This window comes from Pipistrellus hanaki (genome assembly GCF_964339955.1).
Source record: "Pipistrellus hanaki genome assembly, chromosome: 10".
Lineage (NCBI taxonomy): Eukaryota > Metazoa > Chordata > Mammalia > Chiroptera > Vespertilionidae > Pipistrellus > Pipistrellus hanaki.
Genome location: NC_140512.1, coordinates 53,888,597 through 53,913,925, shown reverse-complemented (window position 1 = coordinate 53,913,925; position 25,329 = coordinate 53,888,597). Strand labels below are relative to the sequence as shown.

The following is a 25,329-nucleotide window of genomic DNA, read 5'->3' as shown; positions in this document are numbered from 1 at the left end:
CATTCCTAGCCCTCTGCTGGAGTTGAAATGTGGCCCCTAGGTACTTGACTTCTGATTTTCAGGGCTACAGAGTTTTTGAACCTGAAGATAACATCATTTTTCTATACCCAGGTTAGAATCCCAGACTATTGGGGATTGGGTGGCATTGTTTGATCCAATAACTGTGAAGATACTTGCCTGGTCTTGAGTTAAGCTACTTCCAGGATTTCACTCCTCAAGGGTCTCAAGTCCCATCTGAGTTACCAGTAATAAGGGAAGAGTACATTTCAAGCAGGGAATGACCTAATGGGATGGCAACTTGACTGTGACTTATGTCTCTTTATCCTGGCCCCAGAGCACTAGTTTTGGGGTTGGAAGGCAGCTTTTTGAAATTATATTTTCTCAAATATATTCATAAACTCATATTTAATGTATATTTAACTTTCAAACACTTTCAACTATAGTGTCTTATTTAATGTCTATAATAGGCTGTTGACTTATGCAATATAGATTTTATTTTAAAGCACTAAACTATTATAATAGAAGAGTGATCTGAACTTTTTTCTTTGAAGGAATGTAGTTGAGTATTACAGAGCTTGAATTTGGGAGTTTTGTGTCTGCTGGACTGGTGTATGCCATACCTAAATTGTAAAGCTCTTTTTGGTACTGAACTTCTTTTAGCAAGTAATGATGCTACAGCTTTGTATGATAGGAAGTGTAAGAAGGGATAGACTTTCCTTATATTTGTCATAAAATCCTAATAGCAACTGCTCTATCTTTGCTGACCTTGAGAGTCATGTTAAGGTATTTCCTAAGCAGGTCTAATATTAAGTAAAGCCATTTGTTGACATTTTCTACAGAGTAGCAAATATTGATATTTATTAATTACAAGTCACAGGCATTTTGAGGAGTAATAATGTAATGACAACAAAGGGAAACATAATGTGCCTTCAATATGCTAGTCTCTCTTATAAACACTTTAAAGGTTTAATCCTTCAATTGTGTGAGGAATCTACATTTTTGAGGAAATGCATGAGGAAGTTAAAACATGCCTAAAACTAAGGTCACGCTGTTATATGGAGGCAAGATTTGGGCCCAGGCAGTCTGGCTCCACAGTATATGGTCTTAACTATAGTACTGCTACACTTCTACACTAACGTGGAGACAGGAAATCAGAGATTTGAAAGAGTTGTTGTATTAAAGGCTCCTACATTTTAGTTGTGTAAAGATGTGAAATTATGAAAAAAATAGAAAAGTTCAGATTTCTGTTTTCTTCCTAAGGACTTATAATTGCAGAAACAAACATTTCCTCTTTTAGATTTATTAGGACTTAATTTTTTTTTAAGCAAATCTAGTTATAGATAATGTATTTTTACTTTGAAACTAGTGAAGTGGCCCCTTATCTTTTCAGTGTACTTAAGAAAACTTGATTTGTATTTTACTTTTTTTTCTGAAATTTACACCTAACTTGGGAATTAAGAGAAATACACTTACTTAACTGATGAATAATTCTTATAATTATATGTGCTTTTTAAAAATATTAGAATATTTTAAAAACTGCTAATCCCTATACTCAAATATTTTATTGCTATAGCTAATAGTGATACCACAATTTACTGAGTAGCTACTTATATGCAATATGATTTTTATATCTAGTTTTATCTAATCTTACAAACCTGCAAGATAGGTACAATATTATATCTGTTTTGCAGATGAGGAAACTGAGATATGTAAAAGTTAAATAACTTTTAAAGAGGTTTGGCAAGTTCTGTGACTTAAAAACTGGCACATGCCTCTACTCACAACTACCACTTACTGGGTATTTTCTACTAGTTTTCTTCAGGCACTAGGCTTATTTAATCTTTTACAAAAACTCTATGATAAGTGTTATCATTTTATTTTATAGCTAGGGAAACTGAGAGGTAAGTTAATTTGCCCAGGTCTAAGAGTTGAAAAGGTAGGAGATAGGATTCTGATCTTGGGCCTATGACTTCTATTACCAAAGCTCCTTCACTATTTTACTGGACTATAATATGTGCCAGGTCGGGAATACAGATAAGAAATGCTATCAGATTAGAACAGAGAGGGAACGATATTTAGGTCTATTTTATCTTTACATTTATGGCTTTAATATATTAATATGAAAATTGGAAGGACTGTTGAAAGTATTTTTTATACATTAAGTAATTTCATTGATTTGGAATGATTTGTGTTTACATATTATTTAAAGACATCATAAGTTTAGATAGTAAAATTTGATGAATCGTTAAGTGTGTTTACCTTTTTTCTATGTCTTTGTTTCTTAAAATCAAACATTGATCAAAATTGTTTTTTATGTTAACATATAGTTCATAGTAAAAGTGATATATATGATTTGACTACTAGGATAGGAAGTGAACCTATTTCAACTATTTTAAAATTTCACATTTAAAAAAGAATTTGTATTTTTTTTCTAATTGCAAAACATTCTAAGAAAAATTTTTTGTGGAATTTTTGCAAAATATTGACCCACAAAAACAACATAAATTACTCTTAATACTACCGTGTTTCCCCAAAATAAGACATCCTCCGAAAATAAGACCTAGCGCATGGAAAGATAAGACATCCCCTGAAAATAAGACCTAGCGAATTTTGGGAGAAAAAATTAATATAAGACACTGTCTTATTTTCAGGGAAACAGGGTACTACCCAAAGATAACTCATCACTCTTTGATATATATTATTCCAAATATTAATATTTCATTGTATCTGTATGTATATTTCAGTTTTGTTTTGGCTTTTGTTTGCTATTCTGTATTTTTTTTTCTTTAATGCATAGTAAATATATCCTCATGTTTTTAAATAGTCCTCTGTATTAGCAGTTTATTTAATTGATTCCCTATTCAATATACAGAGGCTTTGGGCTTCTTTTGTTTTTGTTTGTTGTTCTTTGACAGTTATGAGTAATGAGACAGTGTGCTTTACAGAAACAAATCTTGAAATTATTTATGATGAGTTCCTAGATAATGAATTGTTGGATTAAAGCTATTTATTTTCTTACTGTCTGTATAGGAAACTTTCTGTTTGATGTACCTTGGCTTTTGTTTGACATTATCCTTAGTAAGTTGGGATTACAAATGTGGTTTTGATCGGACAAGTCCTTAGAAATGTATCTTGCAACCCCAAGTATGAGTTGGGGACTGTCATACTTTTCCTTTCCCTAAACTGAGATTAGACACTGTCATTGTTTGGGAACCTTACTGGCCACTGAAAGTTTTGGTATTCTCAGTCTGGTAATCTTAACAACTTTAGAAAAATAAGGTTCTCATGATAAAGAAAAAGTATCATTAGGTGGATGGAGGTCTAGACATTGAATCTGCAGAACTGGCTCCTGGAACTAGAACTTTGTGACTTTTAGCAAAATATGATTCTTCTCTGAGTATCTTTAGTTTCCTTATGCAGAACTTGTTATCTTGACCCAATGCTGGGAAATTTTATATTATGTTAAAATAATTTTTCTTGCTCATAGGCAAATGGTCCTATTATTTGCATAAACTTTTAGGTAAATGTAGTAGATTTTTAATAAATGATTTTTGAGCCCGATACAGGGACTTGGTGATGTTTTACATGTAGATAAGATACATTTCAGCAATTTGTGGTGATGTAACTTTGCTGTATTTCAATCATTCAAAAATCATTTTAATTTTAGAGATATAGCTATTAGCACATAAAAATATGGTGATTTTCTTTATATTTATTTTAGGGTTTCTGGTATCTCTTGTATCTGTAGCATGACTCATCATTTCTGAAAAAAATTTGAGATTCTTCAGATACTGTTTCTGCCTCACTCCTTTTTTTCTTCCCTCTATGACACATGTGTCAAACACAAGGCCCGCGGGCCAAATCCGGCCCGCACCGCGCTGTCATCACTGCACTCCGCTGTCAGTTTATGACATTGTCAGTTTATGACTGTTCAGTAAACCATTCGGCCCGCGATTTAGGCTGGATTTTAGATTTTGGCCCCTTCTCTGATTGAGTTCGACACCCCTACCTATGACAGTGTTTCCCAAAGTGTGGTACGCGTACCCCCAGGGGTACGGGAAGAGTTTGGTGTGGGTACTCGTTGCACCGGAGTTTGGTGGGAATATGCACTGCACCGTGCTTAGCTGCGCCTAATTCTACGTTCTCATGAGTATGAGGGGTACTCAGCGTTATAAAAATTATACAAGGGGTACATATATGTCAAAAGTTTGGGAAACACTGCTCTATGACACCAATTAAATCTGTATTATATATTTGGTCATGTCCCATTTGTCCCTTACACTTTCTATTTTTTTCTCTCCTTATTCCATTCTGGATAGGTTTGACTTGCCTGTGTTCCAGCTCACAAATTTTCTATTCAGCTATGCTCAGTCTGATTTTAACCCTATTTTTTTTTTTTTTTTTTTTTTTTTTACTGATTTCAGCTATAGTGTTGTTTTTTTAGGGCTAGAATTTTCAGTTGGTATTCCCTACTCTATCCCTTCTCTCTTCATAATAGATTCTAATTCTCTGGTAAAAACCTCCAAATTGTCATATAATTTCTTGAACCTATCAATCAAACTACTTTAAAGCTTGTGTCTGAAAACTTCAGTACTATCTGGATCACTCATAGGTCTGTTTCTCTCATTTTTTCCTTTTGTTTAAGTATCTTGGTTGGTCTAGTAGTTATTGTAATTTTTATTATTTTTAATAACTTTTAATTGAATGCCAGACATTATATGCAGATTTAAACGCAATTACAGTTGCAAACCTAGTAAATATATTTCTCTAGAGAGGATTCACCCATCTTTTGGTAGGAGAGTAGAATAGAGGCAAATCACCTCAACAATCAAGAACTAAGTTGACTTAAAGTTGGGTTTTAGGTTTTGTAAACCTCTAGTTTGCCCAACTTTGGTAACCCTGCAGGGAACCTAGCTGAGAGACTGTTTTTTTTATTGGTCCTCTCCTGCTTTTGTCTCTTCAGCAGGATGAGAGTCCTAAAAGCTTTTCCTTGCTTTTCAATTCCTTTCTGCTGTTTTTATTTGTTTTTTAGTTTCTTGCTCTGTATAGTTTTAAGAATCAACAAATGCCTCAAGAGGGACATCAGTACATAGTGTTGTTGGCTTTCTTCTTCTGTGTCTTCCTTCATTATGGAATCTTGACTTCTTAAGTCCTGGGTGTTATGGCAAGATCCAACTACCAAGTTTTGTTCCTTTGGCCCTGTGAAAGTATTAAAAGCTTTGCTGGCTTTTCTGCCCTTTAGTGGCTGTCCTTTCCTGGTTTCTCAGTTCCTTACCTTGTGCCATTAAAGAAATAAGTGGAATGAACTGAGAGAGGGAAAGCTGTACAGGATGTGGGACTCATTTCTATTAGGGTTTTTTTTTTGGCATTCCAGTCTTAGTTCCTCAGAAAGTCTCTTGATATGTTAAGAACTTTTTTTATCCTATATGTTATACAGCATTTTTAGTTTTAAAAGGGAATAAAAGTTGTGTCTGAAACTTCTACAGGCTATTCTGTCATATCCAGAAGCAGAAAACTGTGTTTAGTTCTATGGAATAGACTTATACCTTGTAGGTTATGAATTTCTCATAATAATATTAATGTAATAACCTGACACTTGAGCCCCATATTTTTTTGTTCAATATTTTTCTTCATTTTTTCTTTTGTCACTTTTAAGTCCTTATTACTAATATCTGATGGGAAAAATTATGAAATAAACATAACATTATTTGTTTAAAATTGTTTTAAGTACTTATTGACTTGGAATTAAAATGAGATTTTTATTCTTGGTTATGTTGATTTGTAAATCTCTTGAGACTTACTTGTTTATGAAGTCCAGAAATTGAGAGTTTAATCTTTGCCAGAAATATATAGTTATTTTCCTTTCCTGGTAATGTAATTTTTATGCTATCTACCTTTTTACTAGAATTTTTATGGGAATATTATATTTATGTGAAGACAATGTTTAGAAGGAAGATACTTGGGTCTAATATAAAGTTGTTGGTTTGTAAATATTGTCATATTTAGTACAATTTCCTTTTCCTTACATTCCTTTAGTATGACTGATTTTTATTATATCACCTATGTATTTTTTGTTTAAGGCATGTTGTTTTGTATAAATAGCAACAGTAAATTATTTTAAGCATCCTTCAATACGTACCCTTTTCCTTCCTTTCATTGTCCCCTTTTTTCCTTTCCCTCTGACTTAAGTAGTTCTAGCAGAAGAGCTATAAAACCTAACTACTTATTCTTTAGCTGTTGCTAAAATGTTGCTTTTTCAGGAAACCTTGTCTTACCCTGTCCCCCCAATATGTCTGGCATCCCTTCCTCTGCACCAACATTCATACAAATGTATACTTTCCTCATATGTCACTTTATACAATTTTATTATGCATTTATTTGTGTGGTTACTTGATTAATAGCTATCCCTCCAACTAAACCACAGGCTTCATAGGAACTATGGAAAATTTCCTCCTCCCCTCATGTCATTGTAGTCCAGCATAATGTTTATTAAATTAATAAGTGAGTGAATTAGCTATCACAAAAATAATAATTGTTCTATACTTATGGACAAATACATCTATTTTTCTTTCTTTTTTTAATAGGATATTTATTTATTTTAAAATATATTTTATTGATTTTTTTACAGAGAGGAAGAGAGAGGGATAGAGAGTTAGAAACATCGATGAGAGATAATCATGGATCAGCTGCCTCTTGCACACCCTCTACTGGGGATGTGCCCGCAACCAACGTACATGCCCTTGACCGGAATCGAACCCGGGACCTTTCAGTCCGCAGGCCGACGCTCTATCCATTGAGCTAAACAGGTTTGGGCATCTATTTTTCTTATACAGTAGTTACATACATATACATAGAAAAAGATCTGAAATCTAAAACAAAAAGAAAAAGATAAGAAAAATGTTAGTGAAAAGTTTAGACATGGTAGCTAGCCTTGATCCAGAAGGTCCACTTTTGTATTTTCATGGTTTAATGAACAGATGATACTTTTTGACCAGGACATATATAGGTCTAGGTTAAGTGGGACACAGGTTGGATTTCAGCTTTTACTCCTTAGTGGGTTCTTGTGCAAAAAGTACAACCTGTGCAACAGTATATAGCAGCCCTGCACATTATACCTGATAATAGACCTAGAAAGATACCAGGGGGAAAAAAAAAAAGAGAGAGAGAGAGAAGGTTGAAATTTTAAAAATAGAGGAAAATTTTTCTGAGCTGAAGAAAGATTGAAGTCATTAGTTTGGAAAGGCCTGATAAATGTCAAGAGATTGAAAAAAAAAGAATACCCCCAAGAAGTATACATTCTGATGTAGGAGCCTGGTGCTAGAAAGCTGCTCACATGAACTCTGGAGGAAGCCACATATGCTGCAGGAGCAGGATGCTGAAAAACATCTGTAGTGCAGGCGTCTTCTGGGTAAGCATACCTGAACAAGGTAGCGAAACCACTCCTTGTTTCTTGAGGTGATTCTCCTGCCCCCCTCTGCTGACAAAGCTTAACTTTTGCCAGCTGGCAAAGGAAAATTACTTTAAAAAGGGCCCAAATTCATTTTCAAAGAGTAGGCAAAAAGGGTGAATTTGGAGGTGAGAGGGAATCTATACTAATAAAAGGGTAATATGCTAATTAGACCTGGAGACTTTCCGGATGTTCTTTAGGACACAGCCATGGTGGCGGGGCCAGGCAGAGGTGGTTAGGGGCGATCAGGCCAGGAGGGGAGGCCAGGTTGGGGGTGAGCAGGCTGGCAGGGGGAGCCAGTTGGGGGTGAGCAGGCCAGGTGTGGGGGAGCAGTTGGCAGCGAGAAGGCCAGTGAGGGGGGGAGGGGGGGTAGTTGGGAACAAGCAGGCAGATAGGCAGGTGAATAGTTATGAGCCAGCGGTCCCGGATTATGAGAGGGATGTCCCAGATTGGAGAGGGTGCAGGCTGGGCTGAGAGACACCCTCCTCTCCCTGCATGAATTTTATGCACCAGGCCACTAGTAGGTCCATAATTGGCATACCTATACTTTAGCTTTTGATGTGATCTTTTATTAGTAAACTTTCTCAGTGTTCCATTTATATTTAAGCTGGTTAAGTCTGTTTAGTGTCTGAAGCTTTCGTTTTGGATCACTTGATGATGCCCAATATTGTTTTAGTTGAATTAATATTACCAGTAGGCTTTTACATTTTCATTTTCCATTCATTCTTATAAAATAATAAAACTGCAATAAAATATTTTTTTAAATTATAAAAATGGACACTGGGAGTCCTTTGGAAACAAACGGCTGGCATTTTGGGCATGTTAGTTAGCATGTAGGATCTTGACTGGCATAGTATTTTAAAGTATTAGTTTATCAACTGATGAACATTCTAAATGTGATAAAGGAAAGGTGGGAGCATTAAGCATGTATAATACATATAAGTTGTCTGAAAGCTGAATAAAGAGAATTGATTATCATCTGTAATAAACTTGTGTTCAAAATTTTATTGTCAAACTGCTTTCATTCCATATAATAATTTAAAAAGTCAGAAAAACCCTTCAAATTTATATTTGGGCTACAGTGATTAATAATGTGACTTTCCATGTGACATATCTTATTAAGCTTTGAGGAGAGCATTTAAACCAAACAGTCCTGAGCCTTATTCTATAGTTGTGAATTGTGAATTTTACATGAACAGACATGTGTAGAACTTAAATTTTAAAAGACCAGCATATAATTAGAGTTATATAAATCAATGACATACTTTGAAAAGTTTATATTGATAGAGATTTCAGGAGAAATTTTACTCCAAATTAGAACAAAAGTAATGTAAATAAGGTGTTTTTTTTTGGGGGGGGGGGGAGAGTGATATTCATTGTGGTAATATTTGGTCTAAAGTACTTTAGAAATTTTTTTTTTCTTAGTTTATCACCATCATTTATGAAATCATACGTAGGGAAAGAACTAGGTCTGGGGACAACACGTGCATGGTCTTAATATAGCAAACACTTAGCCTGCCCTGATTATTACCAAATCAGAACAGCAGGAGTATTTGCAGTGAATTTTAAAAATAGGTTTAAGAATAGTTAATGTGTTTTTCAAATGATTATAAATCCTTTGTAGTATTTCTGAGGATTTAGAGTTTTTAAAATGCTGTGCCATAGGATTTAAGAGGTGAAAGATATCTATTAAGAATATGTTAAACTCAAAGTTAACATTAATTTACCAGACACCGAATAACTGCACAAATTAATAAGTGTAACACAAATAAACCTATTTTTCTTGTTCTCTGAAAGTGACTAATGATGTGGTAATTGGCTGCTAAAATACTCTCTGCTAGTATTAGTGGAGAGATATGGTGGCCTATAAGGGAAATTAATGCAACATGATTATAGTAATCATTCATTAGCGAACATGTAGTTCATTATTAATAATTATATACAATAGGATACTGTAAAAAATTAAGTTACTAATTTTTTTTAAAAACGTTTCTTACATAGTGTTATATTGGCTGGGCTGCAAAAATATTCATTGGCATGGGCTGCAAGTTTGACATGCTTAAGAGGGTAGGGGGAGAAATCTCACAAAATGAATGCATTTGGATTAGTTAATATTGGTTTGATCTCTCACCATTAGCACAATTTGAATTATTGCATTAATCTGAGGGGAAGAGTTAGATCTGGTACAAAGGAAAACATGAAAAAATCTAAACAGTGTAGCATAGAGAGAACACTGAACAAGGACAGGAGACTTGGGTTCTAATCCCAGTTCTGCCACCAATTATTTGGTAATTTTGGATCAATCATTAATTTCTCTGGCCTTTTTAAATTTTCATACGAAGTGAGAGGATTAGATTAAGGCCTTTTTGGCACAGGATTATAGCAAGATGTTGATATTACAGAATAGTTTTTTGTTTTGTTTTTTTAATAAATGTACCTCCCCCGTTACACATCTAGTAACTCAAATTAAGCTAAATTATTTGCCCAACAAAGATATTTTGGGAACTTGATTTAGTAAAAAGGTGATTATGATTATTTTCATGTAATTAATTACATGTAAATGCAGCTTTTGAGGGTGCTTGGAAAAAGTTTGATATCTTAAATCTCTAATTTTTTTGTAGATATATTGTTATTTTGTCTGAGGTTTGGAGATGTGCATATTAAGGAGTAAACCTTTTCCATATCATGTCTAACTTTAATGGTCTTTGCTTTAGATAGAAAAGGACAATTTTTACTTTTGAAATATATTCTGAAGGGCCAGTTGTTTAATTTTAGAAAAGATTGTGATTCAAGCCTTCTGAGGAGTATTTTTATATGGCTGTCTCAGCAAATTTTTCTGTTGTTTGGAGACCCCCAAACCACATTAGCTAGTTTTCTGATTTTGTGCTAGTGAGGGTTTCCAATTTTACCATTCTGTATGGGAATGTTTGTTTATTTTGTTGCCACTCTCTTTTCCCCAGTGATTGCTGCATTTTACCTCTGTGGAGTATGTACACATAAGTATGTGATCCCAAAGTGCTTTGAATCCTTAGAGATAATTGCTACAGGCTCAAACATTTTCAAGTGCCTGGTAATAAGGTGACTTGAGTTTTGCTCTGGGTATTGATAAGCAGATGCCTACTATTTGTTAGGCCATTGACATCCTGCAATTTTCAATAATGACTCTTCAGAGTGTAATGTAGGTATTAATTTTGAAATGGAGAAACTTAGGCCAGTAAGAGTGTAACCAAGGTAATTTATTGGAAACAGAGTTTAGAGTCCACATCTTAATACTTTAAATTCAGTCATATTTTCTACATGACTAGAGTATATTATCAGTGTGAAAAAATTTTAAATTTTATTAATATAAACTTTTTTTGTCAATGAAAATGATATCATTGTGTGTCCAGGGTACACTTAAGCATTATGAAATGTATCTGTGCTTAATTTTCTCCATCTTTTTTTGTCTGTTAAATTGGGAGAGATCATTTTAGGTTAGTTCTTTCTCTTATACTTTGGACCTTATTCTGATTTTGTTCATTCAGTTATCTCTTTTTTCCCCTATGTTATCCACCACTCAGTTTCTACTTCTGCCCCATTCAATGCCCATTGGACCAACTTTCATTAATCTTTAAAAAACTGCCTTAATCTCACATGTCCCATTTATCTGCTTCCCTAACAGCTAAACTTCCAAGATCTTGTGTGTTTGCTGTCATCATTACTCCACTAATTCATTCATTCAGAAACTTTTAATGAACATTTCCCAAGCATACTCAGCAATAGAGAAAAATGAATACTAATAATTCCATCTTCAACAACTATCAGCATTTTGCCTGACTTTTTATAAAACAATTTGCACTCACCTCATTTTCTTCCTTCTGGTATGTTTTAAGATTAATATAAAATGAATATAAGATTATTTCATTCTTAAATATTTCTATATGCATCAAGAAGAGGACATTGTGTTAGTTTCTGATTGCTCTATAACAAATTATCACAAACTTAGCAGCCTCAAATAATACACATTTATTGCACAGTTTATGAGGGTCAAGATTTTGGCCATAGTTTACTATGTAGGTGTATCCTCTGCTTCAAATCTGTTACAGGTGTTGGTAAGGGATGGGGTTTTATCTTGAGTTTTGAGTGGGGAAAAATCTGCATTTAAGCTCATATAATTGTTGGCAGGATTGTTTCTTGAAAGTTGTTTGTCTAGATCAGTGTTTCCCAAACTTCTCTCATGATGAGAATCACCTGTTGGAGTTGTTAAAACACAGATTCCTGAATCCCAACTAAGAAGTGCTAAACTAGAATTTTTGGGAACATATAGGTAAAATTGCATACCTAACTTAGTGCTCTGTATATAAAATCTGTCTTAGAGCACTAGTTAAGTATACAATTTTACCTATATGTTCCCAAAAATTCTAGTTTAGCACTTCTTAGTTGGGATTCAGGAATCTGTGTTTTAACAACTCCACCAGGTGATTCTCATCATGAGAGAAGTTTGGGAAACACTGGTCTAGATGGTGCCCTTAGTTCTTTTTCAGTTTTCCCAACACCATTTATTGAAGAGACTGTCTTGACTCCATCGTATGCTCTTACCTGCTTTGTCAAATATTAATTGAGCATAATGGCTTGGGTATATTTCTGGAGTCTCTGTTCTGTTCATTGATCTTTTTGTCTTGTGCCAGTACCAGACTGTTTTGATTACAGTGGTTTTGTAATATAACTTGATATCTGGTATTGTGATCCCTCCAACTTTGTTCTTTTTTCTCAAGATTGCTGTGATTATTCAGGGTTTTTTTGGTCCCATATAAGTTTTTGAAGTGTTTGTTCATATTGTGAAATATGCTGTTGGTATTTTAATGAGGATTGCATTGAATCTATGAATTGCTTTGTGTAGTATGGACATTTTAACCTTGTTAATGAAAGATGAAATAGAGTGGGGTTGCCGGAGACCAGGATGCCAGGACACAGGCTTTATTGAAGAGAAGAGTACCACTGCTGGCTGCTTCCAGAGAGAAAGCGGAAGAGAGTGAGGACCGGAGTACAAGCACTTTTTAAGGGGAGGATAGGTAATGGGGCTTAAGGAACTTAGCACATGCTGATTGGTGGTTTCATGTAAGGCCTATGATTAAGGACCTAGGGACTTAGGAATTGGGGGCTTTAGGGTATTTGACAGGTGCTGATTGGTGGTTCAGTGCTCAGGAATGTCCGGCTGCAGGTGGAATTTACGTATGTCCATCAGTTGGAGGAAGGGAAGATCTATCATTTAATTCAACCAATCCATGAACATTGTATATTCTTCTACTTGTTTATATCTTCCTCTGTCTCTTTTTTCAATATCCTGTAGTTTTCTGAGTGCAATTATTTTACCTCCTTGGTTAAGTTTATTCCTGATTATCTTTTTTAATTTTAATTTTTATTTATTTCAGAGAGGAAAGGAGATGGAGAGATAGAAACATCAATGATGAGAGAGAATCATTTATCTCTGCCTCTTGCCCACCCCCCACTCAGAATCCAGCCTGAAACCTGGGCATGAGCCCAGACTGGAATTGAACCATGACCTCCTGGTTCATGGGGTGACACTCAACTATTGAGCCACACCCTCTGGGCATCACCGTGTGGCTTTAAGCAGGCCCTATACACAAATGGACTGCAGATGGGAACCCAAGGGCATGCAGACCCTATACACAAATGGAATGCAGATGGAAATGCAAACTAAGCTAATTGTGCTTTATTATAGAGTAGGGACTCTGGTCAGTGGCTTTAATTTTAGCCCTTCTGAACAGGATTAGACTTTTTCCATAGCAAGACAGAGGGAGATGGGACCTTGGAAGGGAACCCCCTTAATTTTACATAATCAATAAAGTGTTCCACCATCTTTTTGTGAGGGCCTCAGGAAATTCTTTTCCCTGTGGTACCCCAAGAACTCCTTTTCCACCAGTGACAGGTGGGGATGCAGAGGGCACCCTACAAGAGCACAAAGAAGGCAAAAAGGTTGTTCTCATCTCAACATTGAGAGCTATTGTAGTATAAGTTCTTTGTCTTTTCTCCATCAATGTTATTATTACACTAGAGGCCCAATGCACAAAGATTCATGCAACAATGGGCCTTCCTTTCCCTGGCTGCTGGCACTGCCTTTGCTCTGGCTCGGAGCTGCTTTTCTGCTTTCCCACACTGCCCAGAGGCCCAGAGCAGCTGGGGTGGGGCGGGGCAGGGTGGACCATCTTTGTTGAGTTAATTTGCATACTCACTCCTGATTGGCTGGTGGGCGTAGTGTAGGTACAGTCAATTTATATCTTAGTCTTTTTGTTAGTGTAACACTTGATTAATCATGTATGTATTGTAAACTACTTTTCCCCTTCACTTAATATGTAATGAACATTTGCAACTATTCTAAAGTCAGGCTGTAGAATACATCATGATTACATGGTATTCTGTAACATAGGTATGTCATAATTTGTTTAATGAATTCCTTATTGTTAGACAACTAGGTTGTTTACACTTTGGCTGTTATAAATTGTGCTGTGATGAATGTGGGTGATTTACATGTGGTAGATTATTGTTTAGGTTAAGTTCCAAGAAGTGGAATAATACTGAGGTTGTATAGTGTGGTGATTAAGAGCATTGACTTTGGAATCAGATTGCTTTGGGTTCCGATCCTTATTTCTTAGGTATGCATATTTAGGCAAATTAATTTATCTGTCTCAGTTTCTTAGTAGCTTATCTATGGAAAACACTTAGAACAGTTTCTGGGATATAGTAAAAGCTCACAAATGTTAGATGCTAGCATCATCATGGTTGGCATCATTATTTTTATTTAAAATATATGAACACTTAAAATGTTTTTGATATTTATTATATTAAAGTTCTCTCCTAAAAAGTTGTATCAATTTGCATTTCTACTAGCAAAATATGAAATACTATTTACTAGCTCTAGCCAACAACTGAGATTATAATTAAAGCTTTTTTTTTTTTTTTTTTTTTTAGGGTGTGAGCACAATATTATAGGGATAATCTATCTTTGTTTTAATTTCCAATTTTTGGTTATTATTGATTTTGAATGTTTTAAGTTAGTTTTTTGTAGTTTTTAAAATTGCTTATATTTTTGTAGTTGGTTGTTTGCCTTTTAATTTTGTTTGAGGTCATTTTATGTATTTATTTTTACCTTTGTGAAATGTGTATATAAAAATAATTTTCTGTATAGTTCTGCCTTTAAAGATTTTTATTCATTCATCTATTTGATATTTATTAAGTACTTCTGTATACCAGGTATAGATCTAAGAATATGTTAAGAAAATCATAAGAGGAAAATACTGTCACAGTACTGCCCTTATTTATTGAAAAACATCCTCATCTAAGTAGACCCAATCAAGGGTCAGCTACTTTTAGTTGTCATGTTTCCTTATTCTTCTCTGATCTGTGACAGTTTTTCAGTCTTCCTTGCTTTTCATTTTAGAGTTTTTAGGACTACTGATCATGTATTTTGTGGAATGAGGATGTTAATTTGAGGTTGTTTTTCTGATCATTAGACTGCGGAATATCAGTATGGACCCTTGGATATTTATTTTATACTTTGGGTTATAATCTAATACTACATTATTTATTTTGTTATTTTATTATTTCAGCTTTGACCATTTATTCTTCTTTCATGTTGATTTCTCTGCACCTCTGCACCCTAATTATTTTCTTGTTGTTTGTTTGTTTGTTTTTGGTAATATTACATGGTGTTCTAGGTTTTAATCTTTTGAATTCCCTGCCCTGACCTTAGAGTTAGGCACTTCCCCAACAATCCCAATTTATTTTATTGGACTGTGATATGTAGAAACCAAGATCTGGGTGTGTTCCTTGCCACTGAAGTGTCACTGCTTCTAGTCTCTCTTAGGAGCAGAAGTAGGATCAGTGTGTGTATACACACATATCTATTATTACTTGTGAACCTATTTATGTTAAACTAAACATGAGTTCACACTGATATCTTTGATTCTAATCCAATACCACTGGTTTTTCCTAACCTCCCACTACTTTTCTGTCCCTACTCCAATGTGAGAAGCTTAGCTCCCACCAGCTACAATCCACTTATTTATTTGTTCAACCTGAATATACATTTAGTGTTTCAGAATTAACCCATGCTCCTATAAAAGACAAGTTTACCATTTTTGTTAAAAATTGTTACCAAGTACAATTTTTATGTATGATTCCATTTATCTTTAGTTTCCAGTTTCCAGTGAAGACACCGTTTTCCAAAGTTAGTTATATCAATTTCTTTTTTCACCTACATTTTTTTTTTTATGATGGGCTAAAAGAATTTCTTGGTCCATAGATTGATTATATAAATATTACATGAAATGAAATATGTAACAATTATATAATATGTAATAATACAATATAAGTGTATCTAATATAATACATATGTGGTATTTTGTTTATTATTAGGTATTTTACTGCTTTGTTTTTTTACCTAAAATTCCTAAATACATCTTCAGGTCATTTGTCACTTGATATGAAGTAGAACTACTATGTTTTTCTTGGTTTTCTCAATATTTTGAAATGCTATCTTTATCATATTTTAGAATATTATATATATTAGATGTTTTCTGTTTCTGTTTTATTTTCTCCTCTTTTTCAAGTTCCAGACATTATATACCTTGATAATAATTTTAGCATCTGGTAGATTATTCATCTCTTTGCATATTTATGTTCACTTACTCTTTTAATTAATTTCTATAATTTTCTTTTCTTTATTTCAGGAATATTTTAGTGGATAAACCAAATGACCAATCTTCAAGGTGGTCTTCAGAGAGCAATTATCCTCCCCAGGTACGATTATGTGTAACTTCAGATACTATTTAGAAATAAAAATTTAAATACTTCAGAAAAATATGGATTTGGCATTTATATGGATTTCATTAATAGTTTATTCAGTATTTGAAATTATGAGTTAATTTTTATTTCCTCTTTTTTTTTTTTTTTTTTTTGCTTGTTTAAATTTTGGACGGATTTTTATTTCATAGATAAATGCAGTGTGGGATTTGATGAAATATAAACTATACTTCTGTCTACTGAAACATTTAAAATCTAATTTCTATTTTTTTCTGAATTACTAATGATATAAAACTAAGTTTCTTGATTCATTTGAGAGAAATATTAACTAAAAAGATCTGGTTAAGCCTAGCCCATGTGGCTCAGTTGTTGAGCATTGACCTATGAACCTGGAGGTCATGGTTCATTCCCTGTCAGGGCACATGCCTGGGTTGTAGGCTCAATCCCCAGTAGTCAGGAGGCAGCTGATCAATGATTCCCTCTCATCGTTGATGTTTTTATCTTTCTCTCCCTTTCCCTTTGTTTCATCTATATATGAAATAAATAAAAAGAACTGGTTAAGGTGCTGTTACTGTTCTGAGCAGTAAAACTGATTGGGAGTACTGATCTGAGCAAAAATTGTGACTTCTGCAACGAAACTCAAGGAATTTTGTGTATGTTTAAGGAAATTCTAGTAGAATGAACTTTGACTCAGTGACTCAATGACTACCTTTAGGGGAAAATAAACAATATAGTTTGTTATTTTTCTGAAGTATCATATTTAGATGACATCAGGAACATAGCTAAATTTTTTCTTTGACAATGGTGCGGGTGCTCCATGTTGAACGCCAGTTGCGAGTACCCCACTTTGGGCTGCCATTTGCAAGTATTCCCCCCACATCCCACGTGGTTCAGAGTTCAGGTTTGTTACGGAGCGAGTCCCCAAGAGATGAACCACCGGAGCCAATTTGATTAAGCATACTAGAGTTTATTACAGATTCAAATCTGGGCTCAAACCTTGGCTTACACAGCAGCCAAACACCCAGGTGAGAGCCCCGATGGAGGGGCAGTCCCTCCAGAGCGCTCACACAAAAACACAGACGAACACACACCTACCGTGGCCAGTCAGGCTCTCCGGATTGGGGTTCCTCATGGTCCTGGCTGGGGATCTCAGACGAATTCATGATCCCCAAGGACCACCAGGGAGCCGAGTCCGATGCAATAAACAAAAGAGCCTTCTCCATGCTAGCATGGGCTGTCCCACTCACGCAGGCAGCATGGTGGAAGAGAGCGAATTTCGCCCAGTCCAGGGGTTTTACTCAGGTCCGTGATGATGTCACTGCCTCCGCTAACCCTGATTGGCCCCTCAGGACAAAGAACTGGCCGTATATATCTGTTCCTAAATCCTAAAGACTAAATTCTACAGCCTGCTGGGTTGGTTCCCAGTCACACCCTGCTGAACATTGGAATGTGGCCCTATCTTGCCCATAATACAAAAGCAGAACTAAAGGTTATCTACAGTTTCTACCCCTGAAGCTACTGAGTCAGTGGGAGTCAATCTCCTGTAACTACCCTATTGTTTAAGCAAGTAATCGAAGGTCGAAGTCAGATAGCAAGGTTAAAATTCAAACAGCAGTTTTTACCCAAGTATGATTGCCACCATATTTCAAGGTTCAGGGTTCGGGCTCTGGAGGAGGCCGCACGCAAATGAAAGAGACTGGACAAGAAAATGTTAATTTGGAAATATTGGGGGCCAGGCGGGAGCCCAGCTTAAGAGGAAGGACTCTGTTTTGCTCTGTCCTTGCTATCCCTTTTATTCAGGTTTGGGGATACACCCATAGCCCTTAGGCAGGCAATTCCAATAAAAGCTCAATGATAGCCCATCAGCAAGGATTTACATAAGACTAAAAAGTGGAAGTTGCTTCAGCTCCCTTTGTCTCAACTAGACTGTGGTTGCCTGGCTCTGACCCTAGCCAGAGCCTTCAAGGTTAACCAGCCTTCGGACTCCTTGTCTACCTCTTTCTGCTAGTGAAGGCAATGGGCAGTTTCCAACAAAGTGGTGTCTGTAGTCATCTGGATTTAAAGGTAAGTATTCTTTGTTATATACTTTCAGTATTAACACATTATGTCCTTATCTTTGAGGAAGAATTAATGTTCTCATAGGAAAAACAGATGAATAAATAAAACTTACTTTAATTTTTTTTATTCTGTAATTCTTGGAAACTAGTCTCTGTACTTATTTTTTCTTTTATTATTATTTTTTTCTATTTGCATATTTTTGAATCACCTGGTGTTTAAATGTTTCATTAAAAGACACATTTAAACACCATTCTTTGGTGTCCAAAGAATAGACACAGCTTTTATCTGTAAAAGACCTGTGGCTGTCACACCCTAACATAGATACTAGGATGTGCTGGAGCACCTCTCAGTCCCTCCCCCCAGCTTGCGAGCAGCTTGTGGCATTGGGACATGGCTTGCCACTCATGCGGCATGGTGGGACTTCCATGGGGCAGGCAGGGCTGGTGCGGCTGAGGCAGGGCCCGTGGCTCGCGCAAGGCGGGTCTGGGTACCACCAAGGTGGAGGGTCTGGATCTCACGCAATTTTGTGCACTGGGCCTCTAGTATACAATATAAAAAAACAATAAAACACATACCAATTTACTCATCAACCATTTTTAAAAATGAAAATTGACCACAACCTTTTGAAGCATCCTATGAGCCCCATCTATTATCCGTCCTCTAATTCCATTCCAATAACTATTATTTTATATTTTGTTAAGCACTTTCTTACAGTACTGTTATATGTATATGTTTATAAATATCCTACTATTTAAGCTTTGAAGAGTTTCTTTGAAGTAAAATTGCTGGATCATAGGGTATATCTATGTACAACTTTTAAAAAAAAATGATTTAACAGAGAGAGAGAGAAAGAGAGAGAAAGACAGACATCTGTTTGTTCTACTATTATGCATTCATTGTTTGCTTCTTGTCTGTGCCCTGACTGGGATCAAATCTGCAAATTTGCCATATCAAGACAATGCCCAAACTAACTGAGCTACCTGGCCAGGAACTATGTTCAGCTTTTGTTAGGCATTGCAAAACTGTTTTACAAAATGGCTGTATAATTTATATTCTCACTGGCAGTGTATAAAAGTACCTATGCATTGTATTCTCCCTGTCTTTCTATGGCCGATTTTTAGATTTTGCCAGTTTGGTGGATCTTTCATTGTAACTCACTGAGTTAGGTTTCTATGAGCTTCTGGTCGCATTTTCATCAGCCACTCAATACATAACCTTATTTTATGTGTGTTTCTGTGTAAAGACACCTTACTTTATATATATTATTTATTCACTAGAGGCCCAATGCATGAATTCATGCATGGGTGGGCTCCCTTGGCCTGGCCGGAGATCAGGGGTGATCTGGGCCATCTCACCTAGTCCCAGTTGGGGCTGATTAGAGCTGGCTGGCAGCTTGGGGGAGGGACCGCAGGGAGGTTAGCTGGCTGTGGGAGCTCACTGACTACCAGGGCACACCTCTGCATTGAGCATCTTCCCCCGGTGGTCAGTGTGCATCATAGAGACTGGTTGACCGGTTGTTTGGTCGACCGGTTGTAACGATCGCTTAGGCTTTTAGAGAAAGAGAGAGAGAGAGAGAGAGAGAGAGAGAGAGAGAGAGAGAGAGAGAGAGAGAGAGATAGCCAATAGCATTATACTCATGCCTGAACGAAGCTTATTTAACACATTTTCTCTGGAAGGCACATCAGTCTTCTTGTATTTAGAAATACTACATAGCATTTTAGTACTGTACATGGGGACCAGTTTAGACAGGGAAATCATTAACAGAAAGCACAAAAATATAAAAAATGTGGCACTACATAGTCATGAAAAGGACATTTATTTATATTATGAAAGCTAAAAGAAAGAGGTACGGTGTCCCTTGTTTGACCTCATCTGGGAGAAAGTGCATCAGGAGACTCAATTTTTTTGCTGTTCTGTGTGATACTGGGATGACTGTGAAAGTGTTGTTGGCATTGAGTTTGGTGATAAAAATACATTTTAGTGAGTAGGCGAATTCACAAATATGTAATCCATAAATAATGAAGAGTGACAATACTGTAACTAACAATTAATTTAGCTTAACTTGAACAGCTTTGAGAATTAGAGGAAAAGAGGATTCTGGAAAAAATCATCATGAAATTTTAGGTCTTGAGGATTTTTTCTAGAATCTACTTTCAATATACTGTTGTTCTGTTTGGTTAATTATTTCATCAGATTTCAGCAACTGGAAGCAACTTTGTGCATGGGGTACACACTGACCAAGTGTTATGAGGGAGAAGACAAAAAAAAAATCTCAGTAACAAATAGAAAAACAAAAATAGAACATTTAGGGCATTGTTAGTATAAGGATAAGTAATATTCTACTAGGATATTTTAGTGGCCTCTAGGATAGTGTTATCTAGTAAACTTTCTGCAGTGATGAAAATATTCTGTAATTTATGCTGTATAATATGGTAGGTGCCAGCAACATGTGGCTATTGAGCAGTTGAAATGAGGCTAGTGCAACTGACAAAAGCAATTTTTAATTTTATTAAATTTTCATTAGCTTAGATTAAATAGCCTCAGGTGGCCATTGGCTATGAATTAGATTTTATAGATTTAAGGCATTACTATTATTATGGTGTACTGTTTGATTCTGATAGTACTTTACTCTGTAAGAAATGTTAATTATTTTTAGTATAAATACATAATGGTACAGGTTATCTAGAGAAGGGTGGTAATCAAACTCAACACCTCTTAGTTACTCCTTTCTTTGCCCAGAATGAGGAGGGACTTACATGTATTCATTGGTGCTAGGATGAATAGCATGTTTTGAGAATGGCACCCCAGAGTGAATGAACCTGAATTCCTCTCTCTCAAGCTCATGTTGGAGTATGAGTGGGGTCTTCAAATATATGTCTTTTTTTTTTTTTTTCAAATGGCAATTAAATTGTCAGGACTTAAATACTTGTTGTTTGGCCATAACTACTTAATAAGTTGAACTGTTAATATTTCTTTTGGTTTTGAGTGCTGGATTTAGTCATCTGTTGCTCTGTATCAAATTACCCTAAAACAATGCAGTTAAAAAAACAATAAGCATTTATTATTTCACACTGTTACTGAGGGTCAGGAATCTGAAAGTGCCTTAGCTGGGTGGGTAGTTCTGGCTCAGGAAAACAAAAGAATATCCTTGTATAGGAGAATGCTGGGATACATTACTGGTAGACAAAATGAACTGGCATGCCAGTTTACTTGAAGGGATTTCCACTGTAAAATGAGAAAAGCAAGATGTAGGGAAGCACCTATAATAAGCTTCTACCTAAATAATGACTCTCCCTCCCTCATTAATATGTGAACAGCTCTGTATGTATGTATATTTGATGTTAAGAGCCAAGACAAAAGAATGAAAGGATGCACATCTGGTTGTTGGCATTGGTTATTTAAGAGAGGATGAGATGAGGGAGGAAAATGAGAAAAAGTTATTCTAAAAAGTTATTTCAATTAGTAAACATTTATGATATTCCATCTATAAAGTATGTGTGTGTGAGTATGCATAGAGAGTGAATTTGAGTATTTATCAAAATAGTGGTAGTGGTTATATCAGGGTGATGGAATTCAGGTGATTTTTAATTTATTTTAAATTTCAGTCATACTTTTATCTCTTTTATTTTCATTTTCAATTATTTGTAATTTTTATCAACAAAAAAATACTTCCATGTTCATTGTAGTAGGAAGCATATATCTTGACATCTAATGAGGAAACATTGTTATTGATTCTGGATCATCTTTATTAGTAGGGAGTAAATGTAGCATGAATGAAAATCCCATAAATACTTAAAGATAGGATGGTAATTGTATTATTCTCCATTATCAAATACGTTCCATAGGACAGGCTGATACTGCCACAGAAAACATGCATTTCAAGGTGACTGGTGCATACTTTAGAATTGGTTAAGATGTTTGCATAGGCAGTTATGGATGTCTTGATAATTGCTTTAAAAAGATTAGATTACAACTCTTATAATTATAAGCTCCTTCAAAGGTAGTTTAAGGAAAGTATGGTATTAGATAATATACTTGGCTTTCTGGGGTTAGAGGGATCATTTAAAGTTGTTTAACAAACATCAAACCTGCTTTTGTATAATCTAAACAAGTCAAAGAGGCTATAGTGATTATTTAAGACACTTAGGGTGTGTGTGTATGGGGGAGTGCTTTTGCTTTTGTAATACACTGATACTGATGTTATTCTTTCTCTGTCTGATGAACCATAAGAAAAATATTATAAGCATAAGAGTACTTGCTAAATGAGGGAATAAATAGAAAATATATGCATTTTAACATAATTTCTACCTGTTTTTATGGTATTTTGTCTAAGTTTGTGAAAAGATTATTGTATATATTGTATAATACACTTTAATTAATATAATTTATATACAATGAAATGCATGGACCTTAGGTGTATTTGAAAAATGCACACACTAATATAATTTATATCCCTGTCAAGATATGAAATGTTTTCATCACCTCAAATCAATCTTTTCAGTCCCTTACTAATGAATCTTTTAACTCGCACACTCTCCACCCAGATGCAAACACTGGATTTATTGTGCCATAGATTTAGTTTTGCCAATTCTAAAATGTAATATAAATGGATTCATGGAGCATACACACACACACACACACACACAATTTTCCTATATGAATTTTTAAAAATGTGTATCTTTATTGATTTCAGAGAGAAGGGAGAGGTAGAGAGATAGAAACATCAGTGAGAGAGAATCATTGATTGTCTGCTTCCTACACTCCCCCTATCAGGGATTGAGCTCTCAACCCCAGCCTGTGCCCTGACCAATAATTGAACTGTTACCTCCTCATTCATAGGTTGACACTCAACCACTATTAACCTTTTAATAACCGAAATTCTATTTATTTGGTCATCAATAAAATTTTATCCTATATGATAAAAGCCTAATATGCTAGGTGTCCAGTCATCCTGTTGGCCATTCAACCAATGAAAGCATGATGTGCTAAGTCTGCACAACTGGTCGCTATGAAGTGCACTGACCACCAGGATAGATACTCCACTTGATAGGTTAGCTTGCTGCTGCGGCCCGGCCGACCCACAGGTTGAAAACCACTAGCAGGGTCACCTAACACCATAGGAAAACACAGATATTTACATTACGATTCACTAACAGTAACAAAATTACAGATATGAAGTAGCAACGAAAATAATTTTATGGTTGGGGATCACCGCAACATGAAGAACTGTATGAAAGGATCGTGACATTAGAAAGGTTGAGAACCACTGCTCTCACTGGTTTGGCTCAGTGGATAAAGTGTCTGCCTATGGACTAGGGGTGTCGAACTCAATCAGAGAAGGGGCCAAAATCTAAAATCCAGCCTAAATCGCGGGCCGAATGGTTTACTGAACAGTCATAAACTGACAATGTCATAAACTGACAGCGGAGTGCAGTGATGACAGCGCGGTGCGGGCCACATTGCAAGGCCTGGCGGGCTGGATTTGGCCCGCGGGTCTTGTGTTTGACACATGTGCTATGGACTGAAGGATCTCAGGTTTGATTCTGGTCAAGGGATAGACCTTGGTTGTTGGCACATCCCCAGTAGGGGGGGTGCAGGCGGCAGCTGATTGATGTTTCTAGTTCTCTATCCCTCTCCCTTCCTCTCTGTAAAAAAAAAAAAATCAATAAAATTATATATTTTTAAAATTACAACTAAGCTTAGCTGGTCCAATTCCCAGTCAGGGCACATGCCCAGGTTGCCGGCTTGATACCCGGTCGAGGGTGAACAGAAAGCAGCCGGTCAATGATGTTTCTGTCTCTCTATCCTTTTCCCTTCCTCTCTCTCTAAAATCAGTAAAACACATTTTTAAAAAATTACAATTAACATACAGAACAACCATAATTCAGAACTTTCTGAAGGCTGGCTGAAAGGAAGTTCTACAACAAGCAAAGGAGAAAGAAAGCCCTAAGAGGGACGGAGGCTTGAAACAGGCTGGTCCAATATCTATGTGTGGCATTTGTTTAATCAGGAGACATACCGTGGCTGCAGAGACCTGCCATGAGGAGCAAGGGATTGAAATATAGTGGCAACCATACTTTGGTAAAAAACTGCTGTTTGAATTTTAACCCTGCTAAGTCTGGCTCCTGCATCTGATTAAAACATAGGGTACTTACCTCAGCTTCTAGGTGGAGACCTGGAGGCTAAGGCAATTTTCTCTTGCCTGGGACCAGGACCACAGGAGATTGATTCCCACTGACTCAGTAGCTTCAGGGATAGAAACTGTAGATAACCTTTAGAGACTAACCACTAACCGCTGAGCTCTGCTTCTGTGTTATGGGCTATCACAAGATAGGGCCACATTCCAATGTCCAGCAGGATGTGACTAGCGACAGGCTGACCCCAGTCTATAGAATGTAGTCTTTAGGATTTAGAATTTAGAACAAAGGAAAATTTCTGTGGTTTGAACCTTTAAAAGGGACTGCCTACCCCTGAAACAGTGCAGTCGTGTGGAGTCCACCTGCGTTTGGTGCTCTCGTGGCTGTCCTGGCCAGATATTTCAATAAATCCTTGCCTGCTTTTTTTAAATTAATCATCAGCCTCCGGTGGTCTTATTTTGAACGCAGGATTCGACCCCACAACAGGGATCCCAGCCCCACACCACAACCCTCGGCCCAGGGTTCCAGAACTGGGAAGAGAATTCCCCATAACTTCGGCCTATAAAAAACCAGCAAGGATTGTGGCTAAGTAACCCAGAGGCTGCTGGAAACTCAGGTAGTTTCTTTTAAAGGGCCAGCACATGAAATTACAGGGACTTGCTTTCTCTGAGCTCCAGCCCGGGGGCCATGGCTGGGGGACAGGTAGACAGATCCAGGGACATACAGGAAGCAACTGGATTGTCTGGCATCAAAGCAAGAAGTCATGGGTGGCTTTCAAGGGTCATTGTTCCTATGCTTAGACCTCTCCAGTCTCATAACTGACTGTTGGCTATCTTTGAGTTTCTATCACCTTGGCCCACACTGTTCTCTCCACCCTGGTGATTC

At 36.2% G+C, this 25,329-nt stretch overlaps 1 protein-coding gene across 7 annotated transcripts in view; it reads left to right on the top strand.

Moving 5' to 3' along the window:
- Nucleotides 1-25,329, top strand: part of MKLN1 (muskelin 1) — a 311,818-nt gene that overhangs the window by 160,616 nt on the left and 125,873 nt on the right. For all 7 annotated transcript variants that reach the window (XM_084897002.1, XM_084897001.1, XM_084896999.1 and 4 more), the window contains one exon: nucleotides 16,177-16,246. In XM_084897002.1, coding sequence (XP_084753128.1) covers nucleotides 16,177-16,246 — 70 coding nt within the window. The remainder of the gene's footprint in view (nucleotides 1-16,176; nucleotides 16,247-25,329) is intronic.